Genomic DNA, 27,160 nt, shown 5'->3' on the forward strand with positions numbered 1-27,160 from the left:
CTCAAATAAATCTTCAATGTGTAATAATGACAAGACAGAAAGACTGGCAGCTATAACAAGGCTCCTGTTGTCACCCACTTCACTGTAGCCTTGATATCCATCATTATCAGCTGAAGCTGGCTCACGAGCTGGACAAGAAGGTCCGAAGAAGGATGAGTTGTTTGCGCTGAAGCGTCCAGTTGGTCCCATCTGGACGCAAGTAAATGGGATTTTTTTTTCTTTCTTTTTTTTTTTTTCTTTTCTTTTTTTTTTCTTTTTTGCCTGTTCACTAGGCCAGAGCTGTCCATCATTTTAGGCAGGTATCTGATCACTTCATGCTGGGGGACAATATGGCTTTACACTGGTTGGTTCTTTCTTCTTGCCTCAATATTACATTTTTATTGTTTGGAAGGTTTTGGTTACTTTTAAGCTATGTGCAAAAACCATTCTGTTTATGGAAACTGAGCTAATGCTATTTTATATTAATGACAAGCAATTTCTCACAGGAGAACATGATTTTAACCCAGTATGAATCACTGCTGAAATCTGTGTTCTGAATCATTTGCATTTTCTTTGTCAAATATGAATATTATTTATTGTTTCTTCAGTGCAATGCAAATTACCATTTTTAATTTTCAGAATAATAAGGGAGGCAGCACATAAATTATGTTGGAATGCTAACTTCACTTTTAAACTCTACCTAATGTTCCCTAAATACCATATGATTGTTGATACATACAGTATGTATATTCTTCCTGCTTAGGGCTATTCCAAAAAAAATTGAAAACAGAACTGTATATTTAAAATAAAGCTATATTATGTTGATCCTCAACGTTTTATCTTTGTGAAAAGAATTATCAATATACGATTCTCAGATTTATTGGACTTAGAAGCTTGGCAATTTAAAGAAGCCATCTAAATACTTACTGTTTTTTGTGTGACTTTTTTTTTAATAGTGCATTTTTGCAGGTTTAGTAAGTCATAAGTGTTTATGTTTCTTAACTTTCTCATAGTCATCTGTATAAAGCTTAATCAGCATCTGTATAGGATGTTTTCTTTGCCTATTTCTGTTTATATTCTACTTGGTAAGACAAACAATTATATAGGCATTTCTTAACATTTTTATATTTAATGTTTGTCTTTAAGAAAAATGAACTTGTTATTGATAGTAGAACCCTTTCGGCACTTTGGCTGTTGATTTATAATGTTCCTGTTATTATCATTAAATTTATTTTTTTGGAAAAAACAATCATTACATAATTCAGACTCAGACCTCTGAGATGATGAAAAGGTAAGGCTCCTGAGGCTTCTGTCTCCTGAAATGCAGGTTCACTCCCAACATTCAGACCAGCTGACACACCATCGTTCATTTTGTCTTTCCCTCATAATAAATTTCTAGGCCTTGAGGCACCAGACTCATGCAGATTTCTCTGCGCTTTAGCGTCTAGATGGAATACCAACTTCCATTTCCAATGCCAGAGCATATTGTATTTCATCTCTGTAGACCCAACTTCACCCAGTAGTGACCACATGAAAATACATGTCAAGAACACTGTTTGCTTATAGTGGAAGTTAGGCAATTTGTTTTCAGAGTGTGAGCAGTTTCAGCCTATTTTTGGAACTCCTCTGTGGCCTGACCATTCTTTCCAGCGTAATTTATGGTGGCACTGTAACATATGGACTTTTCATCACTGTCTAGCCCAATTCTCAGCTGAGCTCAGACTCTTCTCTCTCTGTCCTCCTGTGGTTCCAGCCACCACTTCCACTGACTCTAGCCAGAGGAGGTACACCAGCCAGAAATTTGCATAGGCCATGCAGACCTTCAGCTAGAAGACTTACTTAATTAAGTATGATGGGAATGCAGTTTGAATAACACAATGCATGTATATGGCTGTGTTACATGAACCTGTTTCAGAACCCAGTGAACAGTAGCTAGAGTGTCCATGTATGAACCTGAGCTTTTGTGACATGAGCTCCAGTAACTGTTGAGACTTGTGTAAGTTTGCATCATATGCACACATTGATGCATATGGGCTTCACCTGAGCATCTTTGGGGATCTCACAGCTACTGCCCGAGGTTCTGGTAAAGTAAGGTGTTAACTTAAGTGATTTAACTTAGTGATTTTCTGAAGCATCTGAGGCTGATTTTTGGAAACTAAGTGATGCAGGGTGATGGTAATAACCCTAGATGTTTCATTTTTGCAAACCTGCTATTCTAACTGATGACTGTTTGATTTTATCCAAGTTATCCAGCCCTTCGCACCCTAGTTTGCGCTTTATGAAGCAGCTTCATTCCACCACCTCTCTACTGCAGTTTACCTAAGTAATGGGTATAAACTGCCTACTCTGCCAAAGCTTTCAAATAATGTTATCAAATACAACGTAGATGTGTATGTGTGCGTGCGTGCATGTGTGTGTGTTCATAGACCATGTGACAAAGAGGGTTTTTTTGTAAATGTAGGGTTAAAGACCAGAGAGGTCTGGATGTCTTGAATTCATTAACCTAGGTGGTTGGATTTCTCTCTGGAAAGACTCTCCTGGAGATTGTGTTGAGAAGTAACAGAGTGCCACCCCAGGCTAGAATCTCCTGAGTATGGGTTAGTGTGCTGGAACTAAGTTTCCATCAAGTTCCCAAGTGATGGTGTTGCTTTCATTAACCTAATCTGGAAAGTCCATCCATACCTGACCCTGAAAACACAATGAAGAGTAGCACACCCGCAGACTGGCCTCACAGCCTGCTCTGTCTTTGACTTCATCACTTTACCATATTTGCCCTCATGGGTTGTTCCATGCTTCTCTCTTTCACTGGTGTTTTCTGAAAACACCTTATGTTCTTAATAACCTGTTTCTAGAATGATTTTGATTTCAAGTTGTGGGTCTTTAGATAGATATATCATCTAATCTGTGCATCCATGTAAGCAGAAATTTTCTGTGAAGTGTGATATGAGGGATTAAACTCAGGGTCTCACTCATGCATGCAAGGCAAGCCTTTTACAGACCCACAGATAGTTGTTGAGCTGAATGAACATCAGATTAGCTTATGAATGAGAAGGTGCTGGTCGTTAATTATCTGTCTTAGAAGCCGGAACTCGGGTGGGTAGAACCATGCATTTGTATCAGCAGCACAAGGATTGAGAAGGAAGAAGCTCTGAGTTATACGTTTTTCCTGGATATATTGATCTCACCATACACATAAATGGAATTTGTCTGAAAAAAATTTATCCAAAAGCAGCACTTAGCATTAATTCTTCAAATGTTAGATATTAAAGAGTAATCCTAAGGTATGTGCTCTGATATTTAAATGTGTTTATGTGGTAGGAAATACTATAATTTAAAGGGCAATCCTGTAATTTCAACTTACAGTTAAATTGAAATTCTTGATTTATTTCATCAGTTACTGTTGCTTACTAGTGGAGATTAATTAAATTAATTTCAGTGTGCTTCTTAGCCCATAGTAGGTGTTCAGCAAAAGGGATCTGTAACTGAACCAAAGCAATGTGATTGGCCTTAAATCAGAGGTTCATGAATGGGATTTGGTGCCTAACAGAAAACTCAATATTTGGAAAAGAAGCCTTTAGCTACTTTTAGTAGTGTTTGTGCAGGAGGGGAAGGGCAGGCAGCTAGTACAGGGAGAGCTGTCTGCACCTGGCTGTTGTTAACCAGATGTTAACTCTTATGGTGATTTTGTTTGTTTTTGAAGAGAAAGGAGCACTGCCATCCAACTAGAGTCATCCAGTGTGGGCATAAAGCTTCGCAGACTTGTTAAGTGATTGACTCTTCTGTAATCTAAATGTTCAGATTCCTCTTTGAACCACTGATGCTCTGATTGTGCTCTGACTGAGCAAAGCAGGTGCCTCAGTGTTGATGGCACAGGTAATCATTCCATTCTTTGTGATGTAAAAGCACACAAGTGAGAGACTCTTCCTCTCACTGGTGTGAAATTAAGAGCTGGTATGCATCTGGGTGCCCATAGAGCATAGCTCCCCTGGGCTGCCCCACAGCCCTGTAAAGTTACTGAATGGGAGCACTGGCATTATAAAATTGCAGCTGTCCGTAGCGCTGTCCCCATGCTCAGCATATGTCTACTAAGCAAGAGCTATGTGGGAAACAATGTTTCTTTACTTGTTGCTTTACAGTTTATGAAACAACTTACTTTATGCCATGTTAGCCTTCTGTGTATAGGAGTCATTAAGAAAACCTCTCTTAGGCCCCATGCTTCCTTGTTTTGTTCTTGTAACTAAAATGGCTCCATAGCATAGATAACCGGAACATTGCATAGCCTACTGCCAAGAGACCATGCTGAATAGAGAGCCCTTCACACAGTAGCTGCTGCATCAAGACAAACCATGAAGACATTCAGTGAAGGGTGGACTATATCTTCATCTCCTCTTCTTGTGGTCAGACGTGCCTGCGCTTGGATGTGCTTTGTGTCAGCATGGACTGCTACAGGGAGGCCAGTCTTTGCTCTAGGCTCAGGAAGCTAACCCTCTGTCCAGAGTCTCACAAGTGTTCTTGACTTTGTCTACTGCTGGGGCTCTTGCAGGGAGGGGAGAGCACCTCAAGGTGCTGCCCACTCTTATCCCTGCTTGCTATTCCGTCTCAGCCAGATGTTTCTTTTTAAAGAGAAATACTGGTTTTGAAAGTAACACCTTCAAGAAAAAGTAGATAAAATTAAGATTCATATCAAAAGCACCAAGATGCATTGTTTTAGGTAGATGTTTTTGACTGTCTATTCCTCAACCATATTTATTAAGCCCGCCTGATGCTCATTAGGATAACATAGAATGTATGCTTCGGACACTGGCTCCTCAGTGGTGTATTGGTGGAGTTCCATTCTCTTTTGTAATTAGTTTTCTTACACCTAACCTGAATGTGACTTCCTTGTGCTCTGCCTAGGTTGGGTCATCATGTCTTCTGATAATTGCTGTTATAACGTATGTAACAGGTCTGGTACGAGGAAGTTTATTTCGGGGAAAGAAAAAGGGAGAGGAGTTAGTGCCTGAGTGAGCCGTGAGGACAGAGAAAAAGACCGAGAGACAGACCAAGAGAAACAGACAGAGAGACAGAAGGAGACAGAGTAAGAGAGCTTGCGATGGTGGGCAGGTCTTTTTTCCCTGGAGGAGGCTGCAGGTGATGACCTTGAAGGCCCAAAGACAGGCCAGCTGAGTCAACTGTTACACCAACAGTTGCCACTTGGTTTCTGGGAGGGCTGGTCCAGTCTTCCAGATGCCCCCTCACTCACCTACATGTCAAATTCAGGAGAGCTGGCCTGTCTCCAGGATGGGGGAATGCGCCCAGAGGAGGAAAGGCCTTCCCAGTATCATTCCCATTCCCTGCTGAGAAAATTTCTTTTGGGGGATGGTACACCCTAGAAGATCCTGCCAAGCAAATATACTACACAGTTTCTTCTGAGAGGTTATCCTTAAGATAGCACCTCCAGCCTCTGGCTTTGCGTTGCATTTGTGAGAGCTGCTGGGGCCCCTCAGGGCTGAGGTGAAGCTCTGGCTTGTGCTTTTCGGGACTTGGCACCTTTCTTCTGTTTCGTGTGTTCACCTTTTATGTGTAAAACCTCTTCCATCTGCTTTCGGCTGCTTTGTTAAAGCTTTGGCTTGCCTGAGAAAGGCTAATAGCAGCATGGAGTCCATGCAACCATAGGGAATTCTGCATGTGATCTCTGGTCCCACACTGATCACTAGCTCTAGGCCCTTGCTTCCCAGGAATTGCCAAACTTGTATTCTTGTTTTCAGCTTCTACACCTGTCCCACCTCTTGGATTAAGTCCTTCGGGAGAGTCTGGATTTCTGTCACTATCTGGTACAACAGCTTGATGCCAGCCTCTAAGAGGAGACTTTTATCCTAGGGCTCTTGCTTTGGATTTTGCTTGCTTGTATAGCTCTCCTGACATTCCCTGTGTTAGCAGCATGTACAGTGAGAAATAGTCTCACTTGGATTATTTCTCTGCTATTCTCTAAGCTGTGTAAGTGAACATATATTGAAACATCAGCTGTTTTGCATTTTAGCTGCTGTCATCGCTCTCCTAGGCAAGCTTAACCACACTTAGCATAGAATGTACTTGCACAGTTGGCCAGCTCTGTAGACCCCAGGTTGACCAGCTCCCATCTGTATGCTTGGACTAACTTTCATGTCTGTGATGGCCTGGAGTTGGTCAGAGGAGTGGACATAACAGATCTTCTATAGTCCTAAAGACTAGCAAAGAGCTTTGACGTGACAAGAAGTCAGGGTCTCCTGTTATTAAGAGGAAGAAGAATTGCTATCACCTAGCCACAGACTGCTCACATTAAAATTTTTTACCTTGTATTGTATAGTCTTGACCCTCTCATCTACGGCTTATGTAGCCCACACACTCCTCTTAGAAGATTTTTACCCCAAAAAGGGTTCTTTCATCATTTTAAAAATTATTTTATTTTATTTTTTTGAGATTATAAATAATCTCCTTTCCCCTTCCCTCTTCTCCTTTGGAACCCTCCAATATACCTGTTCTTGTTCTCTTTCAAATTAATGACATATTATTTTGATTCTTGTTATATATACATACTCACATACATGTATACCCTCTCTGTCACACACACACACACACACACACACACACACACACAAAGTATATGAATACAATCTGTCCAGTCTGTGTAATGCTACTTGTATGTATATATTTGCCAGCCTGATAATTTAGTTGGACTATAAAACAAGTAAGGAAATTGGTGGGTATGAAATTTATATGCACTGTATAAATGAGCTAAAATATAACACAGAGAGGTTAATGCATCTTATCCAGATTCAGCTTATATGTTCTGCTGTGTCCTTTCCTTGCAAGCTTTGTGTTGTAAACTTCTAGCTGAGATTATGCGAGCTATCATATATTATTCAACCCATTGTTTATAAATAGTAGATGATAAATATATCGATCTACATGGACCAAGAAAGCAATAAAATTTCCACTGTGTGTGTGCATTAAGAATTGCCAATATTTCGTGCTCCTAAAGTTGAAGGAGCTGTGAAAGCTAAACCCCGACCACTGTTTTGTTTCTTCGTACGATGAGTTGCAGCAGTTTTCTAAAAAAAGAACAATGAAATGTTCCTTCCTAAAATCAAGGACTTTTTGTAATTATCCTGCTTTGAGAGACTCCTCTTGTCAGACCCCTAGTGACTCACAAAACTGTACTTCTTAAATGCTGTGACAGGACATCTGCACACACTAAATTTGAAACTGCAGGGGGAAAAAAAACCTCCAAAAAATGGCTGATTTGTCTTAGTAAGAGCAGACCTTTGTACTCCTGGGCATTTGGAGAGAGCATTTGTTTAGCGCGTTGTGTTCCAAGGAGAGACATAGTATAGAGACTTTGTACTCAATGCTGTACTCCGTGCTCTGAATACTCAGGCAAGTACTCAGTGCTGACACTGACTGGCACACACAAGCTTTCCAACCAGTTGGAATTGTGTCATATTTGACATACAAATGATGCCAGAAGCTTTCATATACAGGTACCCTTGTTTTATCTCTTGTAAGCTAAGTCACAGTAATTCTTCATGGAGACCTTGTTATCACAACAAAGAACCGAGGTGGAGTTGGTCACTTGGGATTCATCTCAAGAGGTTATGAAAACCACTCATATAACACGACACTTTGGAGACAATTCACTTTCTCTCCAGCTATACCGTCCTAGGAAGCTCTGTAGATACTCAGTCCTTACCTCCTAGAAGTGTCCAGATTATGGCTTTTAATCTAAAGGTGTACCTTGAATGTTGAAGCTCTTTCTCAAATAGTCTGTCCTAGAATAGTTTAAATATTTCTCATAGAGCAGATTCAAAATGGGTCCTGTTAGAAACAAGCTGTTTTGTGGACCCCTGTGTGCTTTGTAGAGTCAACTCAGCAACAACCAGCACTTTCTGTCAAAACAGACACTTTGGTATATTTTTGAAAGAGAGGGAGAGGGCGGAAGGAAGCAGGGAAGAAGGAAGAGAAAGCAAAGGCCCCTCTTCCCTCTTCCCTCTTCCCCACCACTCTCAGTGCGACATCCACGGTGCTGCCAGCCCTCACGGTGTGTTCCGTGGATGCTGCTGCTGCCCTGCTACCACCCTCCTTCTCACTACAGAGCAGCACCCAGCAACCACTGCGCTCATGGTGCTCAGTCCAGGCCTGCCTGCCCTGCTCTCAGTTCCTGTGTTCCCTTCCCTCCTTTCTTTTCTTACTTTTCAGTGTGAAGGCCATGGAGTTTCTTTGTGATTACATCATAATCAGGCTTTTCTCATCTATTGTAAGGTTCATTACTGATCATTACTTCATGGTAAAGTCACTTCATCTCCCCAAATTTTAATGTGAAAACACAAAACAAAAACAAGCTCTAAAAAAATTCATTCTAATAGACATTTTGAAAAATCTTTGGTTGATACTGATATGCTAATTTTTATTCTCAGCAATTTTTACCCAGCATATATACACAAAACCAAATGATTATACTACAAGTACGGAGTAGTTCAGCCATACATACAGTAAGTAGAGATGTATATTCATTAAGCTTTTATATAAATACGCATATAAATAAATTGTAACGCAATCATGAAATCAAGCCTTTGGGCTTTATCTACTGCCATTGTTCCCCAAGCCTTGAAGCCCTCACCATGGCTGCACCAATAAAGCGCTCCCTAAGTACATAAAGGCTCTGATCGTTAAGATTTTTATTGCCAGCCACACATACAGAGCTGCAAATTGCCTTGTTTCAGATTTATTATGTATTACTCCAGAAATTCTATAAAGATCAAAAGAACTGATTACAATGTTGACCTTTGCATTAACTCATCTGAATTTAAATTCAAGTGTTTGATTTGGGAAAATAAGTCCATTTATCATAGGTCTGCTACTGAGGGGATTGTGCCGGGCTGATGGGGAGTGCCGAGACCAAATTTATTTATTGAGCGTGGGCTCGAAAATTGTTTGTAGGACAAGAGGAACAAAAGTTTGACCTGCCATTGTGTAGTGCCAGGGGAACACTGTGGACATTGCCCTTTCAGACGCAAAGTGCTTGGTCCATTTCAGTCTTGCTGATAGAATCTCCTGATATTAAATTGAGCAAATATATACTGTTTTAATCACATAAACCATCCCTGGATTTAATGTTAACGACCCTTCTCTTACTTAGATAACCACTTCGTCCAGGGAAGCCTTGTACTTAGAAGATACTGGCATGCTCCACATCCTGAAGTTTACTTAATGCACTAACCTGAACTCAGACTTTCTCATGTTTTTGCTCTTTGATTTACTAAGCAACTATTTATAGCAGTACCTTGCTGTACAAAATCATGGATTCCATTAACTTTTACCTATTGATCTGTTTAGTTATGGACACACAAAATTCAAATTTTAATCCCATGCAGTATACCCTACCCCCAAATGGCAAATCTTGTCCATTTTAATATACCTTCCGCAATACTCAGAGTATTAGAAAGTGAATTGGCAAGATACAAGAGTGAATTGGGAAGAATAATGACAGTCAGCTCCACCATGTTCAGATCTCTTCCCAAATAAATACCTGTGTTCTTTGAGAGAAAAGAGTGTCCATAACCATGTAGTTAGTACTCAGCATCCCTGACTGTAGCAATGGCGGGCATAGGCTGACCCAGAGAAGCCTCAAGGGCCCATAGTTGGGATGGCGGGGAAAACACATTCTGGATTAAGATTTATAGCCCTCTCAATACTAGGGTTCAGCTCTGTGCTCCTGATGGTGATTAGCCTTCCAGTTCTGCCCATGGAGAGGCCAGGAGTATTTCTCATTTGCTGAGATTCAGTGAGCAGAAGGGAAACAGCTGCAGTACACCCTTGACATTTACAAGATATCTGCGACCTGTGGCCATCTGAAAGTGGGAAAACACAGCAAAGCGTATTGTTCGCCTCCTTTAGACTCTGGAAAATGGAACTGAAAATACTTGACCTTTTGGACTCCTGGTGCCGAGTGTGTCGATGTGTGTGTGCTATGTGTATGCATCCACGTGGAGGTCAGAAATCAGTGTCAGATGTCTTGTATTGTTCTGCACCTGATCTTTTGAGAATTTGCTTCTCACTGAAGCTGGAATTCACTTATTGGCCAAGGATGTCCAGTGAGTTCCAGGGTCCTCCTGTTTGTACCTCCATAGCACTGGGATTACAGCTGTTTGTAAGATACAGCTGTTTGGGGTGATTCTAACAGCTGCCTGAAAGGCAGCTTAAATAACTGTTTTTGTGGGACATCTTGATTTCAAAGAAAATTTTAAAACTGGAAGAAGAAAAACAGACTTTTCCAGTTGAGATCTACATGAACTGGCCTGAAACAAAATCAGTTTGTTTTAAGATAGGAAGGTAGCGGTGTTGTACTTGCATTGCTGTTATGCCTCTGGAAAGAGCTGGTCTTGGTCAAAGTCTGTAAAGGTGCAGTGTTCACAGATGAAAGATGAAAGCCTGTAACCCTGAGTAGTGTAGGCTGTATGTCAGTGCAATCTACTAGAAAGCTGTAGAAGAAGCATCTTAATGCCTTTGAAATTGACAAAAATTGATCAGCAGCAAGAAATCCTTGAAGGAAGGAATCTCTGCAGCATTGTCAATGTGAATTTCTCAATATTATCTAAATTATTGTATTACTGGAGGATATAGTTACCAGCTGAAGCATTTCACCATTTCTTATTTAGTTTAAATAGGCATTGTGTCTCTTGGGGCCTGGATGTACTTTGATGAACTAGATTCTTTCACTTTACCATCCTTATCATTAGAGCCTGAACTGATTTTAAATGCAGAGATGATTTATTCACCTGTTAGGATTTTAATTCCTGATCATCATCAGGAAGTAGTGGGGAGACAGCACCTGCTGTGAGCTGAGGAAGTAGCCGTTTATAAACTTTGTCCATCTCAACTTCCTTAAGCTAACTAACTTCAACTCAGCAAATATTTTGAATGCCCACTTTGTACAGACGTTGTCGTAAATAACTTGGGTGGAAACAATTAATTGAAACAGGCCCCATGGCAAAGCAAAGTAGACACCTAAATAACCTTCCACGCGTGTTTGTCTGTACTGGAATGACAGAGGTGTAAGGGAATCCAGAGAAAGGGAATAAGACAACGGAATCCTTTTGTTTCTAATTATATGGAAATAACCTTCAAATTCAACACAACGCTAGGAAGTTTTGATAACATATTTTAGAGAAAATGCTAGGTTCTTTTTTATTTACATTTTAAAATGGAGGTCTGATGACTTAACATGACATATAGTTTTAAAACCCTTGATTTTTATGAACCGTAGTTATTGATTAAGGATCTAATGTACTCAGAGTGGGTATCACCTGATGAGTAAAAAAAGCATAAAGATCGTACAGGGTTCACCCTATCACAGCCAGGTTCTAAGCAAAAAGTGGGCTGATATAAAAAGAGACTGCCCCAGGAAAGAAACTGGAAATTCACCTTCATGTTTGGATAGATGGAAAGTGCCAGAGTTGCTACGTGCCCAAAAGTAAACATGAGAGGCCAATGAGTGTGAGCTTGGAGGGAGACAGTAATAACCCCAGCACACAGGTTTTGAGAATGCATCCACATGTGCCAGAGCATGTGCACTTTGTTTTTCATACTCTTTTTAAGGCTCACAGAAAACCTATGAGGTCAACATTAGGTACTACTTAAGGGTGACACTACAGTTTGAGATGATCCTAAAGCTGAGCTGCAGTTACTCTGTTTAGAAGAGCTACAGTGGTGATATCCCAGGCTTTGTTAGGGATGCCTACCTTTAGTCCCAGCTGCTTTTAAGTATGAAGCTGGAAAAGTTAGCTCAGGAGATGAGGCCACCCAGGAAAACAGCAAGGGCTCCCATCATAATAAAATGAAAAGAATAAAGCATAAAAAAGAAAGACTGCTTCATCTCACAGGATGTAGTAACTTAGTGTAGTAACTTCTGATTCACAATTTTTCTTACATGTGACACTAGAAAAACAGCTAAGACTGACCAGTGCTGAAAACTAAGTAAACAAGCTGAAGTTCTAAATTACATTAAAACTTAGACTTAAAGCAAAAAAGCTGACATGAGAAGGACTATAATAAGCCTATGTGGGTGGAAGAGATAGATAGGAGGGTGCACCCTCCCCTTATAACTGGTTAGCTCTGTGCAGATGATCTCTGAAGGGGGCATTAGTACACTGCCCAGCGTTTGTGGAAAAAAAGCATAGAGAGCAAAGCTTCCAGTGGAAGAGATGTGTACGTTTGTAGCCTGATCAGTTCTTTAATCTTCTTTTTAATATATGTTCTAAGAGTCTGGGTACATTGCTCAGTCAATAAAGTGCTGGCCATGCAAGAATGAAGATCCAGGCACACTCTCCAGCTCCTATGTGAAAAGGTAGGCTTGTCATCTAAACATGTGTACAGAGCCCTCAAAGGTCACTGACTAGCCAGCCTAGCTTATTAGGAAAGTCACAGGGCCCAGTGATAGACTCTGTTTCAAAAACTCAAAGTAGATGATTCCTGAATAACTTCTGTGCTCTGGAGGCACATTCATAAATGTATATCCATACACATGAGCAGTCACACACACACACACCACAAAATATTCTTTTAGGTTTTCTTATAAACAAGAGTTTAAGTTCCACTACAAATGTGAGAACTTTCTCTATTCACAGTGATAAAGCTATTGCTTTAAACTTTTGCTAATATTTTAAGGAATCAAATTGTCAGTGAAACAAAGTTCTGCTCAGTTTGCTTTAAAGCACTCGAAGAAAGAAGGAAAATTTAAGTCCCAGAGTTGAAAAAAGCGACGAGCAAAACAGGTTGGGTAAAGTGAAGAGGAATAAAACTCCACCAGAAGTGTTTGAAAGCTGGAAGCAGGTAGGTGGTGCCCATGACCACTGGTAGAGTTTGTGATAGGCTGGTTGCTCCCTTGTTGTTGGCATGTGGTTCCAGTTCTGAGTCTGCTGAGTTCCTGCCTACAGCTCAAGTCAGTTATCTGTTGGCCCATTCAACAAATTCTGTACGTTTTATTTTTGCACATGGAAGCCTTTTGAACAGTCTTTACTTTTGGCTTTCACTTAAACTCCTACACAAAGCTAAGAAGGTCATGACTCGCTCTTTGATAGACTTACTTCCTGACAGCTCACTGGCCTCACTAGAGCCGAGCAAGCAGTACCTGACATTGAGATACCATCTGGTGTAGAAGTGTTCAAATCAAGCGATTGAACTAAAACCTAGCAAAGAGTCATCCTGCCAAGTAGGTCGGAAATGAAATGTCAGGCTCATTGGTAAAGGAAATTGGGGCTGTAACAGCTAGGCATGACACTTCTGATAATAGCCAGCTGTGGTGGCCTGAATGAGATGTCCAAGTCTCAGCCTTGAGTGGGGCTTGGGAGGTGTGCCCTTGTTCTCTTGTAAAGACTTTTCCAGTTGATTCCTCTGCTTTGTGCTCTTGGTTAAATTGTGAGTTCTGAGCTTTTGTTCTTGCTGCCATGCCGGCCGCTTGCTGCCGTCCGTTTGCTGCCGTCCGTGTGCTCTAACGCTCTGGACCCGTAAGCTCAAGCAAACTCTTCTAGAGGTTCCTAGCCACGGTGTTCTACCACAGCAAAAATAGGGACCAGTACAGCAGCGTCTGCTGAGACGGCCTCTTCGTTGGCCTTTTTCTAAGAACTGTGTGTTTAATAGTTAACTCACACAACCCTCCTACAGCATTAGGAGGGAAGCTCTGCCGGGGGTGACCTCAGCTTCTAAAAGGGTGGAGTGAGAAGAATAGCAAGACAGCTTCAGTGTGGCAGAGCAGGGGTTCAAGTCCACACCCAGCACCGGTCACATTATGTCGACTGAGCCTTGTGCTAGTTCAAGGCATCTGCTGTGCCCAAACTTCATATAAGATAGTGCTTTCCAGTTAATGTTGCAATAAGTCAAATCTCAGATTGTGGCTATGTGGCCATGAAACAGCAAAGGGTCCACTTTTAAAGACAAACCAGTTATTGCTTAGTCCAGGTGGTACTGGGTGCAGAAGGTACCCACAGCTCTTTTATTCTCTTTAGATGTGCTATTTAAGAACAGCAAAATAAACAAAACTATCTGTGGCTTAGTAGATTGCAGGGAGTGTTTAAAACACAATTCAACCCTGGCACAGAGACATACAATACTAGCCCTTGAGAAGTTGAAACAAAGATTCCAAGTTCAGGGCTAGCCTAGAGAGGGTAACAGCAAGACCTTGCCTCAAGAAATAAATTAGAGTAGCACTATTCCTAATTTTCTGAGAAAGTGCCAGATTGATTTCCAAAGTGGTTTTACAAGTTTACACTCCCAACCTTCAATGGAGGAGGGTTCCCCTTTCTTCACAGCCTTTCCAGCATGTATTGTCACTTGAATTTTTGATCTTAGTCATTCTGATGGGAAGAGGCTCAATCCTCATTCAGAAGGACAAATGTGATAAGATATCGGAAGCAGGAGAAGACAGGGAGTAGGACAGGAGCGTACTACAGACTCTGAAAGACTCTACTGATCGAGGTATTGAAGCAGAGGCTAAGACTCATAGCCAAACTTTGGACAGAATGCATGGAATTTTATGAAAGAAGAGGGAAATAGAAAGACCTGGAGGGGACAGGAGCTCCAAAAGAAGACCAGCAAAGCCAAAAAATAAATAAAAAATAAAAAATAAATGAGCCCTGGGGTCGCTGAAGAAAATGATATCCCAGCCAAGGACTATACATGGAGAGGACCCAAAACCCCAGCTCAGATGTACCCCATAGACTGAGTCTCCCAAGTGGGATCGCTAGTAAGGGGAGCAGGGGCTTTCTCCTCTTTCATAAAATTCCATGCATTCTGTCCAAAGTTTGGCTATGAGTCTTAGCCTCTGCTTCAAGCACTCAAGAAACTGATTACCAGGAGGATTACCAGGAATTCAAGGCTAGTTTTGACTTTTGAGACTGCATGTCAAAAACTCAAATGTCAGTAAAACAGAATTTTATTTTGAATATGGAATATGGTTTTGTTTCAGATTTAAAGTGATCTGTGTCATCAAGATCCTGGTCAACAATGAGATGGGCAGTTTTTAGTTACTAGTTTAGTACTTTATGTAATTGATAATATCTTCTAATTATGACCTTGGATTGTGAGTTGAGAATTGATTACAGCTTCTTAAAGTGTCACTAGAGCTCCAGGGACCCACCTTGCCCCCAGCCCTGGGGTTCCAGATGTCCATAGCACTTCACCCAGGTTTACATGCATGCTGGGGATCTGGAATCACATGCTTGCAGGGTGTGCCCTTACCTGCTGACACAGCTCCCCATCACTGCAATTTTCAAGATGCATTTCCAAAGCCTTCCAACCTTTGTCCATCTCCCAAGCCCCAGTTCTTTCAAGGTTTAAAAAATACTCTTCACAGCGACCATGCTCTTAGTGCCAGCTTTCTTAGGAGATGTTATAGACACATCTGGAGATAGCCTCAGTCTGCTCCGTCCAGTTACCCATCAGTGACCCCTACATTTCTGCACTAAAATTGTGCTAAATTCTGCTTGTTGGGCAGAGGAGACAGAGTAAGTTATTGTAACCTCTCTAGGCTTCATTGATAAAATGTGTGTTCATTTCTGGAATCTCACAGAGCAGTAAGAACGGATATTTACATTGAGCTTTGTGTGGTTGGTGTTTGCACAAATCAGTAAGAGTGGCCTTGCTGCTGAGTACACGCCAGGTTAGTTACGGGCATGGAGAAAAACAGTTGAACAACGTTTCTGAACTTGGAGTTGGCTTATGCTCGCTGGGCTACTTGGCATTCTGTCTGGGTACCCACAGCAGCAGAGGGAGGTTACACAGGCACTGTCAGTGTTTCAGCCAGGGACAGAAGCTGTGGTCTGAGATTCCTGTGCTCAGTTTAACCTTCTTGGAGCTAACAGTTAATAGTGATGGAAAAATTCAGAAGATAATCAGTGCCGCCCAGGTTCTTTGCTGTGCCAGGGTGCTAAGCTGGCACAGTGCTCTTTTGAGTGGCTTCTGCTATAATGGATTTAAAGTTTTTGACATCCCATCATATTTGCAGTATAGACCAGTGCTTGATGGCATCATTTCTGTATGTGAATTATGTTTAACAGTATGCTGCCTAGAAAGATAATTCAGCAACCTTTCCTCTACATTCTTTTTTCTTTATTACTTTTGACCAACATATAGTAGATTTCTATACATTATAAAGTGTTTGGAAATTTCTTTTAAAGGGCTATAACATCTTTTTCAATTCTTGTTAAAGTTGTGAATACTTAGAACAAATGGTAACTACATTTATTGGGTTTATTCTTCACCTATTTCCCAGTCTATATTTTCATATTTTTATGAGGCTGATGTTTGAATGTTTGTAATTTTACATACTGGCAACTAATGCTGAAATTCTAAAGTATAGTAGCATTTAATCTGTTGTGAAGTACCCGAGTATCTGCAGACCACTACCACTAAGACCATCTCAGAAAGCTGGGTGCCTTACAGGGGCAGTGATTACACCTCTAACTGATTCAGGGCATGGTTCATATATTCAAATATATTAAACCCTGATGCCCATTAAATGGCAGATTAGACATACCTCTGCTTTTGAAAAATGTACATTATTGTAGAGGAAATAAGCATGTATGTAATTCTAACACGAGGCAGTCGGGTGAGTAATGTAAGAAAAACTCCAATGCAGGAAGTCACAGTGGAGACAGACAGTATTCCTGCTGCATGCAGACCTAAGACCTCAAGGCTTGTCATGTTGTGGGTTACCACGGGAAGGCACAGAAGTACTGCTGGAGAAAGCAGCACACTCCTTCTGCCACTCCAGCCAATGCCCCGCTGGTCTGCAGGTTTTGTTCAGGCCCTAATAATTGGCCATGTGAGCTGTAAGCCATGCAACTCAGAGACCACTGAGCTAGTTTTGATACTGTGTTTTATTTAAGCTGCTGACCTTTGCACTAATTGGAAAGCATCCGAATCATCAGCCAGCATTGTCAGTAATAGTGTGTTCATGGAATTAGAAGGTTTTGTGGTTCAGAGTGGGCAATGTATGATGTTAACTTAAAAAATAGCTGTTCTTTAAAATTGGTGTGTTTTGAAAAACAAATATAGATCTGCATTTCTAATGTGCTCATTAATATCTTATCAGAGCTGACCACTGTTGGTATCCATGACACTCACCTCTGCTTGTACTGTGTTCCCAGATAGACCCTTTTTCTGCTTGCTTTTCCATTCACCATATTTGTAAGCTCTTTATTCTTGCTTTATGTACATTAACACTTAGTATTTAATTTTTTTATCCAGGTAGTGTCTGCATTAGACTGGGAACAAATAGAAAGAATGACCACACAGAGATGGGTCTGTTGTATGTGATGCCATAGGATAGACACAGATGTCACCCCATTTTACAGTTGGGACAGTTGGGAAGATGATGAACAGGGGGGTAGAATTAGTCCCAACAGCCTTTTAGCCCATACTTGCAGTGTGATGGCTTCTTTTTAGAACCACTGTGTACTGGGGGATCCATGCTGACAAAATGCATAGTCACCTCATTTTATTGAACTTGGTGCCTGGATACTGCTACCATGGTTACAGTTGGAGAGCTTGGGCCACTGCTGGGTTGGAATTGCTTTGTTTCTAGATGCATAACACAGTCACATCTTCTTCACTGATGAATTATAAGCTAAATATGGAAAAATATAACGTGTATAAGATAAAGTTTTCATGTTAAACAGTGAAAACACTTAAAAGGCTTACATAGGAAGGGGTCATCCAGCCTTATCAAAAAGCCTCTTGTGGTGTAACTGGCTTGGTAGTCACAGTGCCTCTGTTGATTTCATATATTTTAAATTTGCAGATGATGAGCCAGCGGGGTTTTTCTTATGTGCAGTTCTTCAGACTTCCAGAACACCCAGAGCAGTTCTGGATGTAGAAAAAAAGAAGTGTTCCCCTCTCCCCTTTCATTGGTGGGAACCGAGCAGTTGAATGACCAGTTTTCTAAGATGGAAGGTAGACTTGGATAGGTATAGCTAACTTTCTTCCTGTCGATAAGGATTTAATTTTGTGTAAGCAACAGGATACCAAATAACAGTTGCCTGAAACAGAGGGTTTAATTTTTGCCCTGAATTCTTGGAAGACATAATTACATAGTATGATTTATTCAAGTGAAGAAACCAGTGTTAGAAAGCCTTTGGTTCTTTCAGCCTTCCTTTCATTTCTACTTTAAAAAAAAAAAATGGACATGATTATGTGGCACACACCAACTGAACAAAAGCTACTTAAGTTGTGAAAGTATCTTTTACTGGCCTGGTGTGATTATAGTCTTGGAGGCTTGCTGCTGAATAAGGTCACTCACTCTTTCTAGCTCTTTCTGAACCAGTGGCTGACTGGTTCAGCTCAGCAATTCTGGCTCAAACTCTTCTCCAAGCTGACTGATTCAGTCTACCTTCTCTCAGCTTCTCCTGAGTATCTAGGCTTCTGAACTTCACTAACTAAACTGCACCAAAGTGCATGAATTCAACTGCACTCAACCAAGTGCACTGAACTGCCTGTACTGTGCAGTTGTCTTCTCTACTGAACTCTACTGTATTGCCTTCTCTTCTGTTATTCTTATGTACCCTACTCTACTGTCTCTACTGCCCTTAAGTAGCCTCTTCTTCCTGTCTGTTCTCATGAGAGTTGGGCATATTCTATCTCTAACTCATTCTGTCAAATCTTTCTCTGATTAGTCACTTTGTCTGCCCCTCAATTAGAGGGGTGCTTCCTTCTACAAATTAACTTTACCTTCATTGTTTGAGATTAAAGGTGTGTACTGAGGGCATTTCTGTATTCTAGCTAGATCACACAAACCTAGAAGATCTTTGCATCTGATCCCTTTCCAAAGCAGCCATGATACTGGATTAAAATTCCTCTACATAAATCCTTTCTAGACACTGTGCCTTCCAATTCCACACACTGACTTGTGTGGCCAGAGCTTACACATAGCTGCATCCAGCTGACTGACTGCAGCTCAAGTTGAAATAGATTGTTTGCCTACATCAATTTAAACTTCAGTCTACCATAGAGTATTCTAGAAACATGAACTTGGGACTGACCATGTGATTACTTGCTTAAAGTAGACATTGGCCAAAAGATGTTTAAAGTTACAAGTTATATTGGGATTTCTTGTGATTCATTGGCTATGTAATAGCCTGAGGCTATAATTTCACTATGCAGACACTAAAACTCTGCGTCTTTGATAATTTATCCATTCCCTCATTTATATCTTGGAGAGTACATTGCACATGTTTGTGCTTGTGACCTTTCCCCTCTCCTCTCAGGTCAAAGTTGTATGTTTTAGCTATGGAAAGTTTAAGGTCCTCTGCAGTACAAGTGGTCCAGACTGGCCTGAGGACTGGTTATTTCCTGATGCTTGCTTCAGTAGAACAGCCTTGGAGTGTGCACTTTCTAATTCTTTTCTTTGCTGAGTGTATACTGGCTTAAAATGCAGATACCATCTGTACTTTCTTTATGGATTACACTGAATGTATTCTTGAGATTCCTAGACACCATGTTTTACGTATTGAAACCAGCTGTAACCTTTTTCTCTTGATTTAATTCAAGATTCCCACAGAATACCATTGGCCTTGTTGGGAAATAACAACTTGGCTCTGTTTCCAAAACAGTTTGAAAACCACATTGGAAACAATGCATGCATCTGGACGGGTGACTGAGCAGCAGGAGATGATGTGATGTATTACCTAATGTGCATAGAAAAGAACACTGGCTACTGAAGTGTTACTGGTCATGTGATTCTTGAGTATAAAAATAATTTTTAACCTAAGCACATGAAAATCTTCCTAGTTGTCTTAGATCCTTGGATAAAATAGCATCGAATGTACATGTAGAATTTTGGTTCAACAAGCTATCTTAATAATTTGTTATGGCCTAAGATGTGTGCTACATCCCATTTCCCTCAAATATGGCCTCCATCCTCTCTTATGACCAAATAATATACATGTCTGAAAAACGAAGTTTCACATGTACCAAGCTCTGCAGCGCGATTGTCTGCAGAGAAGAGCACTGTGATCATCGCTTTTGTCCTCACCTTTCCTCTATATAATGAGACTGTACAGATGAACCTGTAAGGACAAGATACTTTTCTGTATTGTGTGTTTTATGTAGAGCAGGAGGCAATGAAACATTTTTTATTATTTAAATGCTTTGCGGTGGTTGAATATTATTTTAAGGAAGGTTTTGAGTATCAGAAGATAGTAGAATTTCTACATACGAACACTTTCTTGAGCTGCAGTGTGTGCTGCGTATTTCAGGCTAATAACCAGGGCTTATACTAGGTCAAGGTGTCATGTCCCAGTGATGCCTGGTGAGATGGAAGGCTATCTCACGTGTCAGCCAGATAACCGTGTGAACGCTTTTGAGTAGGCAAGATAATGGGAATGAATTCTTTGGAATGTTGTAACACATGAGAACCATAACTTTAAAGATAAGTGTAGTTACTCTTTGACATTGTTATGTATATTTGACAGTTTACTCGTTTGAACAAAGATGGAGGAAGTAATCAAACATGTTTGTGTTTAATTTGATATATATGAGAGGTTTATAGGAAACTGATGAGCACAGCTAAAGCTCAAATGGATATATATATGTATGTGTATGTATGTATGTATGTATGTCTATATGTATGGAGTGTAGCAGATAAGATAGATTTAAAAGCTGTCAAACAAAACTTGCAGCATGTTTTCTTCTCCTAAGATTCTGAATTGACATTTCCTACTCCTACTAGTACTAGTAAAAATTTAATCCTCTTCAAGTTGTAGAGATGGTTCAGAGGTTAAGAGCACTGGTTGCTCTTCCAGACTACCTGGGTTCAATTCCCACCATTCACGTGGCAGCTCACAGCTTTCTTTTAACTCCAGTCCCAGGAGATCTGACATGCTCTTCTGGCTTTGCTGGCACTGGTCACACATGTGATACACAGACATGTATGCATGTAAAAATAAATAATTAAGTAAAAATAGTTCAGCCCTTTCTTAATTACTGTTAAGTTTGAAAACAAAAATATCTCAACCCAAACATAAGCATGGTAATAATGTTTTTACTTTTTCCTTTTATTACTGTGTTTCTAGGATTCCATGTATCTAAAGATTGGTTTATTTTTCTTTTATGTATTTATATGTGTGAGTATTTCCCTGCATGATTGTTTATGTCTGGTCCTTCAGAGGCCAGAGGAGATTATTGTGTTTTGTGGAACTGGAGTTACAGGTAGTTGTAAGAAGCTATATTAATGCTGGGACTCAAACCCATGTCCTTTGAAAAAGTAACAATTGCTCTTAACTGCCGAGCCATCCCTCTATCCCTCTATCATAGTGTTTTTTATAAGCCATTATATAAAATGTCAAACCATTTTTTAGATTGACAGTGATGTCAAAGAATTTTAGTTATGTCTTCCTTATACAGCTCTTGTATGTGCGTACAAGATAATTTTGTCAGGCTCAAACATGCACAGTATTTTGAACAGAGATTTGTTTCTTCTGTACTTGCTTGTTTTAAAAGTAGAGTCACAGAAAACATTTATTTTTAAAAGAACGTGTGAATTGCTTCAATTTGGATTGACTAAGAAAGCACATGTTCATGGTGTAGAAATTGCCATTTGGGAAGAATGTGCAAACTCTCAGTGTAATTTCAGCACTCAGCTTCCATGGAGTCTTACAGGGCTGTGTCGTACTGTGGACACAGCCCTGCTCCATCTGCACGGCTCTTAAGCGCAGCCTCATTTACACAGTTTACGTCAGTGCATGTTGTCTTCTTGAAACGACAGTGTGGCAAGCTGCATGCATGCGGGATTTCAGAACCCCCTGGTCAGCCAGTAGAGGCCACTCATAGCTTGCTGAAACTAGGTGGAACGTGAAACTCTACCAGAGTCCGGTTGAGCATCATTCTGAGCTGCTTATAGTTGAGATTGTTGCTCAAAAAAAAAAAAGATTGCCATGAACCAGTGTGAAAGCAGCTGCCACTGTGCCTGTTAGTGCCTTTTAGTGATGTATCCCTTCTGCTGAAGCCCTGACATTACTCATAGGTTACTACTATGATAATATAGAAATATAAACCCTGTTAGTGGCCATGAAGCAATGTATTTATTCATTATAATCATTGATATTCTTATAGGCTAATGATTCTAAACTCCCAGTACATACAGACTGTTAACTGGGATTTTTGAAATAATTACATTGTTTTGTTTAGTTATATGTTGGTGTACTTTGTGTGTGTGTGTGTACATGTATATATTCACACATAGGCATATATGTATTAGGATAATTTTTGTTGTCATTTTAACAGCTCTTAGAAAAATGTGTCTATATTTCTTTAAAAATGTGCTCAGATGACTTCAGATTCAGAGGGGTTAAATTGCATACAACTGCTTTCCTAGAGGATCTGTTCCCTTCCTTATTCCTCACTTTGTGGTCTTTGCAAGTTGTTCCACAGTAATTTTTTTTCTCATTTTGCTTTAAAAGTAACTGCAACCTTTATTTTTGGGTTTTCAAAACAGGGTTTACTCTGTAGCCCTGGCTGTCCACTCTGTGGATGAGGGGGGCCTCAAGCTCACAGAGATCCACCTGCCTCTGCCTCTGGAGTGCTGGGATCCTCCTGGCCTACAGTGCACCTTTGGTGATTGTGAGCAGTCTGTGATATTGTGAGTGTGGGTGGCACAGGGAAGCATTTGACTCACCTCGTCTAGCGTGTAGCAAAGACTTGAGTGGGGCAGGGTTAGCACACCTTCCTCAGCCGACGTGCTCCTGGAGAGCCTCTGTAGGTGTCACTGTAATAAGCTGTTTGCTCTATAGAGTGTTAGCTCCTCGGTCTTTTAAACAATGAAGCTAACTGTGTAGGCTGGCAGCCAGAGCCAGGTTCCTTGTGTCTTTTCGCCCCTATCTCCTAACCCCCAACTCTTGTTTCCCACGGCCAGACTTTAAAGTCATATGTTGAAGCTTGTCTTTGTTGGGTTATTTTCCTTAATGCCTGTCACATATACTTGACTGACACGTTAGCTAAGGCCTTCATGCAGGGCCTGCTTGACTGTAAAGACTTGGTTCTCTCCTCAGTATTGTCAAATTAATCATTATCCTGAGAAAAGAGGAAACTTTTGTATCTTGACAAACTGGCAGGCGATTCAGGCCTTGCCTCCCTCCAGCCTAGAGGCTACAGGGCTTTGACCAGCCAGGCCTCACCAAATTGAAAAGCCTTCTTTTGAATGGCAACCTGCCATGGTTAGTGTTTGTCAGAGTGTGGGCAGTGAGGCAGAATAGTGAGCAGCAGGCGACTCACATGCAGTAGAAAATGAGCACAGGGCTGATGGGAAGGGTCGCTGGAGGGAGAGAGCAAGGCTGCTGCTTTCTAATACTGCTAAGAGGATGTAGCTACATTCGGCTACAGGAGACTTCAGTGCAGACATCCTGAGTGTTGACGTGTGCCCTCCGCACTGGGCAGCCTCTATCCCAATCTCACAACTGTGTCTCAGCTCAGTTTCTGACTCAGGGAGGAATATGTCAACTGAAACCTGAAGGAGGGTTTGCGATGGGAAAATGAAAACCAGCTGCTCTGTTTGTCTTTGAAGACCACCAGTCATTGTGTTAAACATCATGATGGAGAAGAACAAGACCTGGCTCCAAATGTGTCTGCTAAACTGAGGGGGAGGTGTTGAGCACAGGGCGGCTTACTCGTGCTTCCATTCTGCCAGTAGTTGTTGGTCCTGTACAGTGTTTTCTGCAGTCCATTGCTTGGCTGCAGAGAACAGCAGCAAAAGCGGAAATCACAACAGAAAACTTGTATAATATAAAAATCCTCTCTTTCTGGCCATGCAGTTTTGTTTTAATTGGTAGAAGCACAAATAATGTAAACAAACATACTCTGTTTAGCACTGTACTCACTAGCAATGTATTAATGTTTAGCAGCTGAACCCTAAAGAGTTAGGTCTTGCCATATGATGTCTGAGTTCATCATTATTAATTATGTAAATGTTGACCTCTCAGTTCTGTAGCTCCCAAGAACTCTGTATCATGCAAATACGGTTTTTGTGTGAAACGCAAAGAAGCTTTTCTGCTAATTCTATGTGGTAAAATTTTTGGTCCTAGTGAACTTGACTGGCTAGACATGATGGTACACACCTTTCATCCCAGCTCTAAAGAGGCAGACCTGCAGGCAAATCTGAGTTCAAAGTCAGTCCGCAGAGGAGAGTCCCTCTAGCCAGGGCTGTACAGTGAGATCCTGCCCTACACAAAACCATAGAACTCCTCGACTGTTATTTAATTTGGCTTTTTAAAGAGATTTGACTTAAAATAGTTTATGATTTCTTTGTAAAAAACTTTTATGAATTAGTTACTATATGATCTGACTTTGGAGAGTTTTGGGTTGTGTTTGGCAAGGGCTCTACCACTGCCCTGTACCTCCAGCTTTTATTTTATTTTACTTTTGAGATTAATTATTACATGTGCACATGTGTATTTGTGTGCAGCAGATATGTGCGGAGGCCAGAAGACGGCGTCAGCTCTCTGAGACTGATGGCCGTGGGCCACCATGTAGTTGCCGGGAAACCACGCCCCGGCCCCCTGCGTAAACAAGTGCTTCTAACTGCTGAGCCATCTCCCCAGCCCCTTCGTGTTTAGACTTTGAGCCATTCCTCTGAGGTGGCACCCGTACGGAGTAGCAGCACTGATACATTCGTTCATTTTTTATGAGCTAAAATGCGACTACTTTATCTTTAAAGCAAAATATAACTAACTTGAAAGGACTGGAGGATAGTCACTTGTGTTTTTCTAAGGCCATGACCATAAAGTCATTTAAATGTCCACATTTGATACTTTAACTCTGTGTATTATTTACTGAAATTGAAGTGAGCTTGTAGTTTTTTTTAGACATGTGTCCCAATTCCTGAGAAATATCTGGTCAGATTATTTCTGACTGGATTGAAAGCTTACATTTGTATTGTGACATAAACTTGTTATAAGTTCTGTTTTATTATATTTCCCAGTATTGTTTTCATCAGGCAATTTATCACATGAGTATATGTGAAATTTCTTCATTTATTAAATTTCAGATTATGTATTTCAAGGCAGAGCAAGACTTAAACATTTTTTCCGTAAGTGTAGCTTTAGGTAAACAAGCAATTTTAGCCTCGAAAATAGCTCCTGCTTCTGTCAACATGCTGCTTATTTTTTCTCTGAGATAAAAAGTTCAGTTTTCTGATATTTGTACCAAGATAAAGTCAGTAAACAAGATTAATATAGTGTGGAAAAGGCTGTCAGCAGCCCTGGCAAAGGAAACGAGTTGCCTGTACATAGAACATACTGTAAACTGAATAAAAGTGTCAGGTCCGCCATGAGATAATGTGATCACGGACGTCTAACAAACCATGACACAGGCCCAGGCGGCTTTTCTCACAGCCCCAGTGTAGAAAATGGATTACTGTGTTCCAGGGATACCTGCCGGAATAACATGAAGCCGTACTCCAAGATGAATGCGGGATGTGGCCTGGAGCCAAGCCAGCTGTTTACCTGTGTGCTCCAGCCCTGGGCGCATCACTGTCATCCCCTGCACACGAGCCTGCTTGTGTTGCTAGGTGTGCCAGTGTGTGCTGGCAGCCTTAGTACTCAAGAGATACAAGAAAAAAGTTTCTCAAAAATGTTTATTTTTTAGGCCATACCAGTTTGACTCTGTCGTGGTTTACATGGCTCCTTTGTAATTAATCAGGCGTCACTTCTGTGATGAGCGAGCCTGGCTCAGCCCTCTGCTGTGAGTTGATGCCTTATCACTGATGGTGGCAGATTCATCCATTGATGCTGCCTTTTCTTTATTTGAGAACATTGGGTCCAACCGGAATACTGTGGACACCATAGGTGAAACACTTGCTGGGTTGTTTTTTTTTTTTTAATAGAATTTTTAATTTATGTAGACACAGAGGAACAAATATTATTCTTTTTGCTAATATTATATTTTGTTCAATGTAAATACCAAGATAATTCCTTCCCTTGTAGAAAATATATAAAAAAGAGCCATTCACTGCTCCTTTGACAGAAGTTCTTGTATGCACTTGAATTTTGTTTAGGAACTTACGACAAAAGCAGGTTCACAGAAATAGCTTCTGCTCAGAAGTGATGTGGTTATGCCTCCTTTCACATCAGTGTAACAGTCTGTGGACAGCAGAGTCACCACCGCTTTGTTCCTAAAGCAACATGTTTGCTCTGGAAACCCAGCAGACCTCTGTCAGACCAAGGTGATCTGTGTGGAAAGACTTTTGTGTGGAGGTCCAACAGAGCTTCCGATCCCCTGGAGTTTATGTTGCAATTGGGTGCTGGGTGCCAGACTCAGGTCCTCACTGCCCTGCATCTCTCCAGCACTCTAGGACTTCTGCTCCTAGCTATTTTGTATTGGATTGCAAATGAATGTTCTCTCCTCTGTTTGGAAAGATGTCTTCAAACTATGAAGCCCTGAATTGTCTTTAGCAAGTGAGTTGTGACCTTTTTTGTCATTTGTTTGAAAATCTCTTTTCAGATGTCTGCTCCTGGCCCTGTCAGTAACAAGAGGATGGTTCACTTTTCCCCAGATGCCCATCACCATGAGTGAGTGTGCATATTCTGTAGCGCTCTTGGGTTAGTCCATTTGTTTCTTTAGGACACTGACTTGCTAGCTCTGAGTGAGGGCAGTTGAATTTGTGCCTACTTTAAAAGCATAAAAAGGCACATGAATGGTAACAGTATAAGAAAAATTCAGATACAGCCCTGACAGAAATAGAAGGACTTGTAAAATACATTGTTTATTTTGATGGAGTTTTACATCCATGCTTTAGTCACTGACATCTAGGCCCTGTGTAAAAGCATTTCAATCTTAGTGACATTGGCCTGCACCAAGCCTGTACTCTAGCCCTTCCATGGTACCAGCATGAACGCCAAACGACCCATCTTCATGATGCTTCTTTTACACTGGTTTCTGCCTGGCTAGCCTTTGCTTAACACAGTAAAGAGCTATCATGAAACCAAAATGTATTTCCTTTAGCAATAAAAGAAATGTCCCACTAACTAAGCAGTTTATATGACTTTAGTATAGATTATAGATAGGATTTCTTGGTGGTTACCTTAATTCTAAGTAGTCTTATTGGAAAGAAAAAAAAAAAGACACCTGTATGTGTCTCTTCTACCATCTGAAGTTGGTTTAATTATCAAATTGCTTTTTCCTT

At 40.8% G+C, this 27,160-nt stretch overlaps 1 protein-coding gene across 5 annotated transcripts in view; it reads left to right on the forward strand.

The window, feature by feature from the left end:
* Nucleotides 1-27,160, forward strand: part of Gpatch2 (G-patch domain containing 2) — a 135,500-nt gene that overhangs the window by 60,513 nt on the left and 47,827 nt on the right. For 4 of the 5 annotated variants that reach the window (XR_009584680.1, XM_021638225.2, XM_060364892.1 and 1 more), the window contains exon 6: nt 26,479-26,546. The exons of the other annotated variant lie outside the window; for it this stretch is intronic. Coding sequence is in view for 3 of the 4 variants with exons in the window: in XM_021638225.2 (XP_021493900.1) it covers nt 26,479-26,546 (68 nt within the window). In the remaining variant the exon portion in view is untranslated. The remainder of the gene's footprint in view (nt 1-26,478; nt 26,547-27,160) is intronic. 5 annotated transcript variants of the gene reach the window in all.

The sequence above is a fragment of the Meriones unguiculatus genome, chromosome 11, assembly GCF_030254825.1.
Source record: "Meriones unguiculatus strain TT.TT164.6M chromosome 11, Bangor_MerUng_6.1, whole genome shotgun sequence".
In the NCBI taxonomy this organism is placed as follows: Eukaryota; Metazoa; Chordata; class Mammalia; order Rodentia; family Muridae; genus Meriones; species Meriones unguiculatus.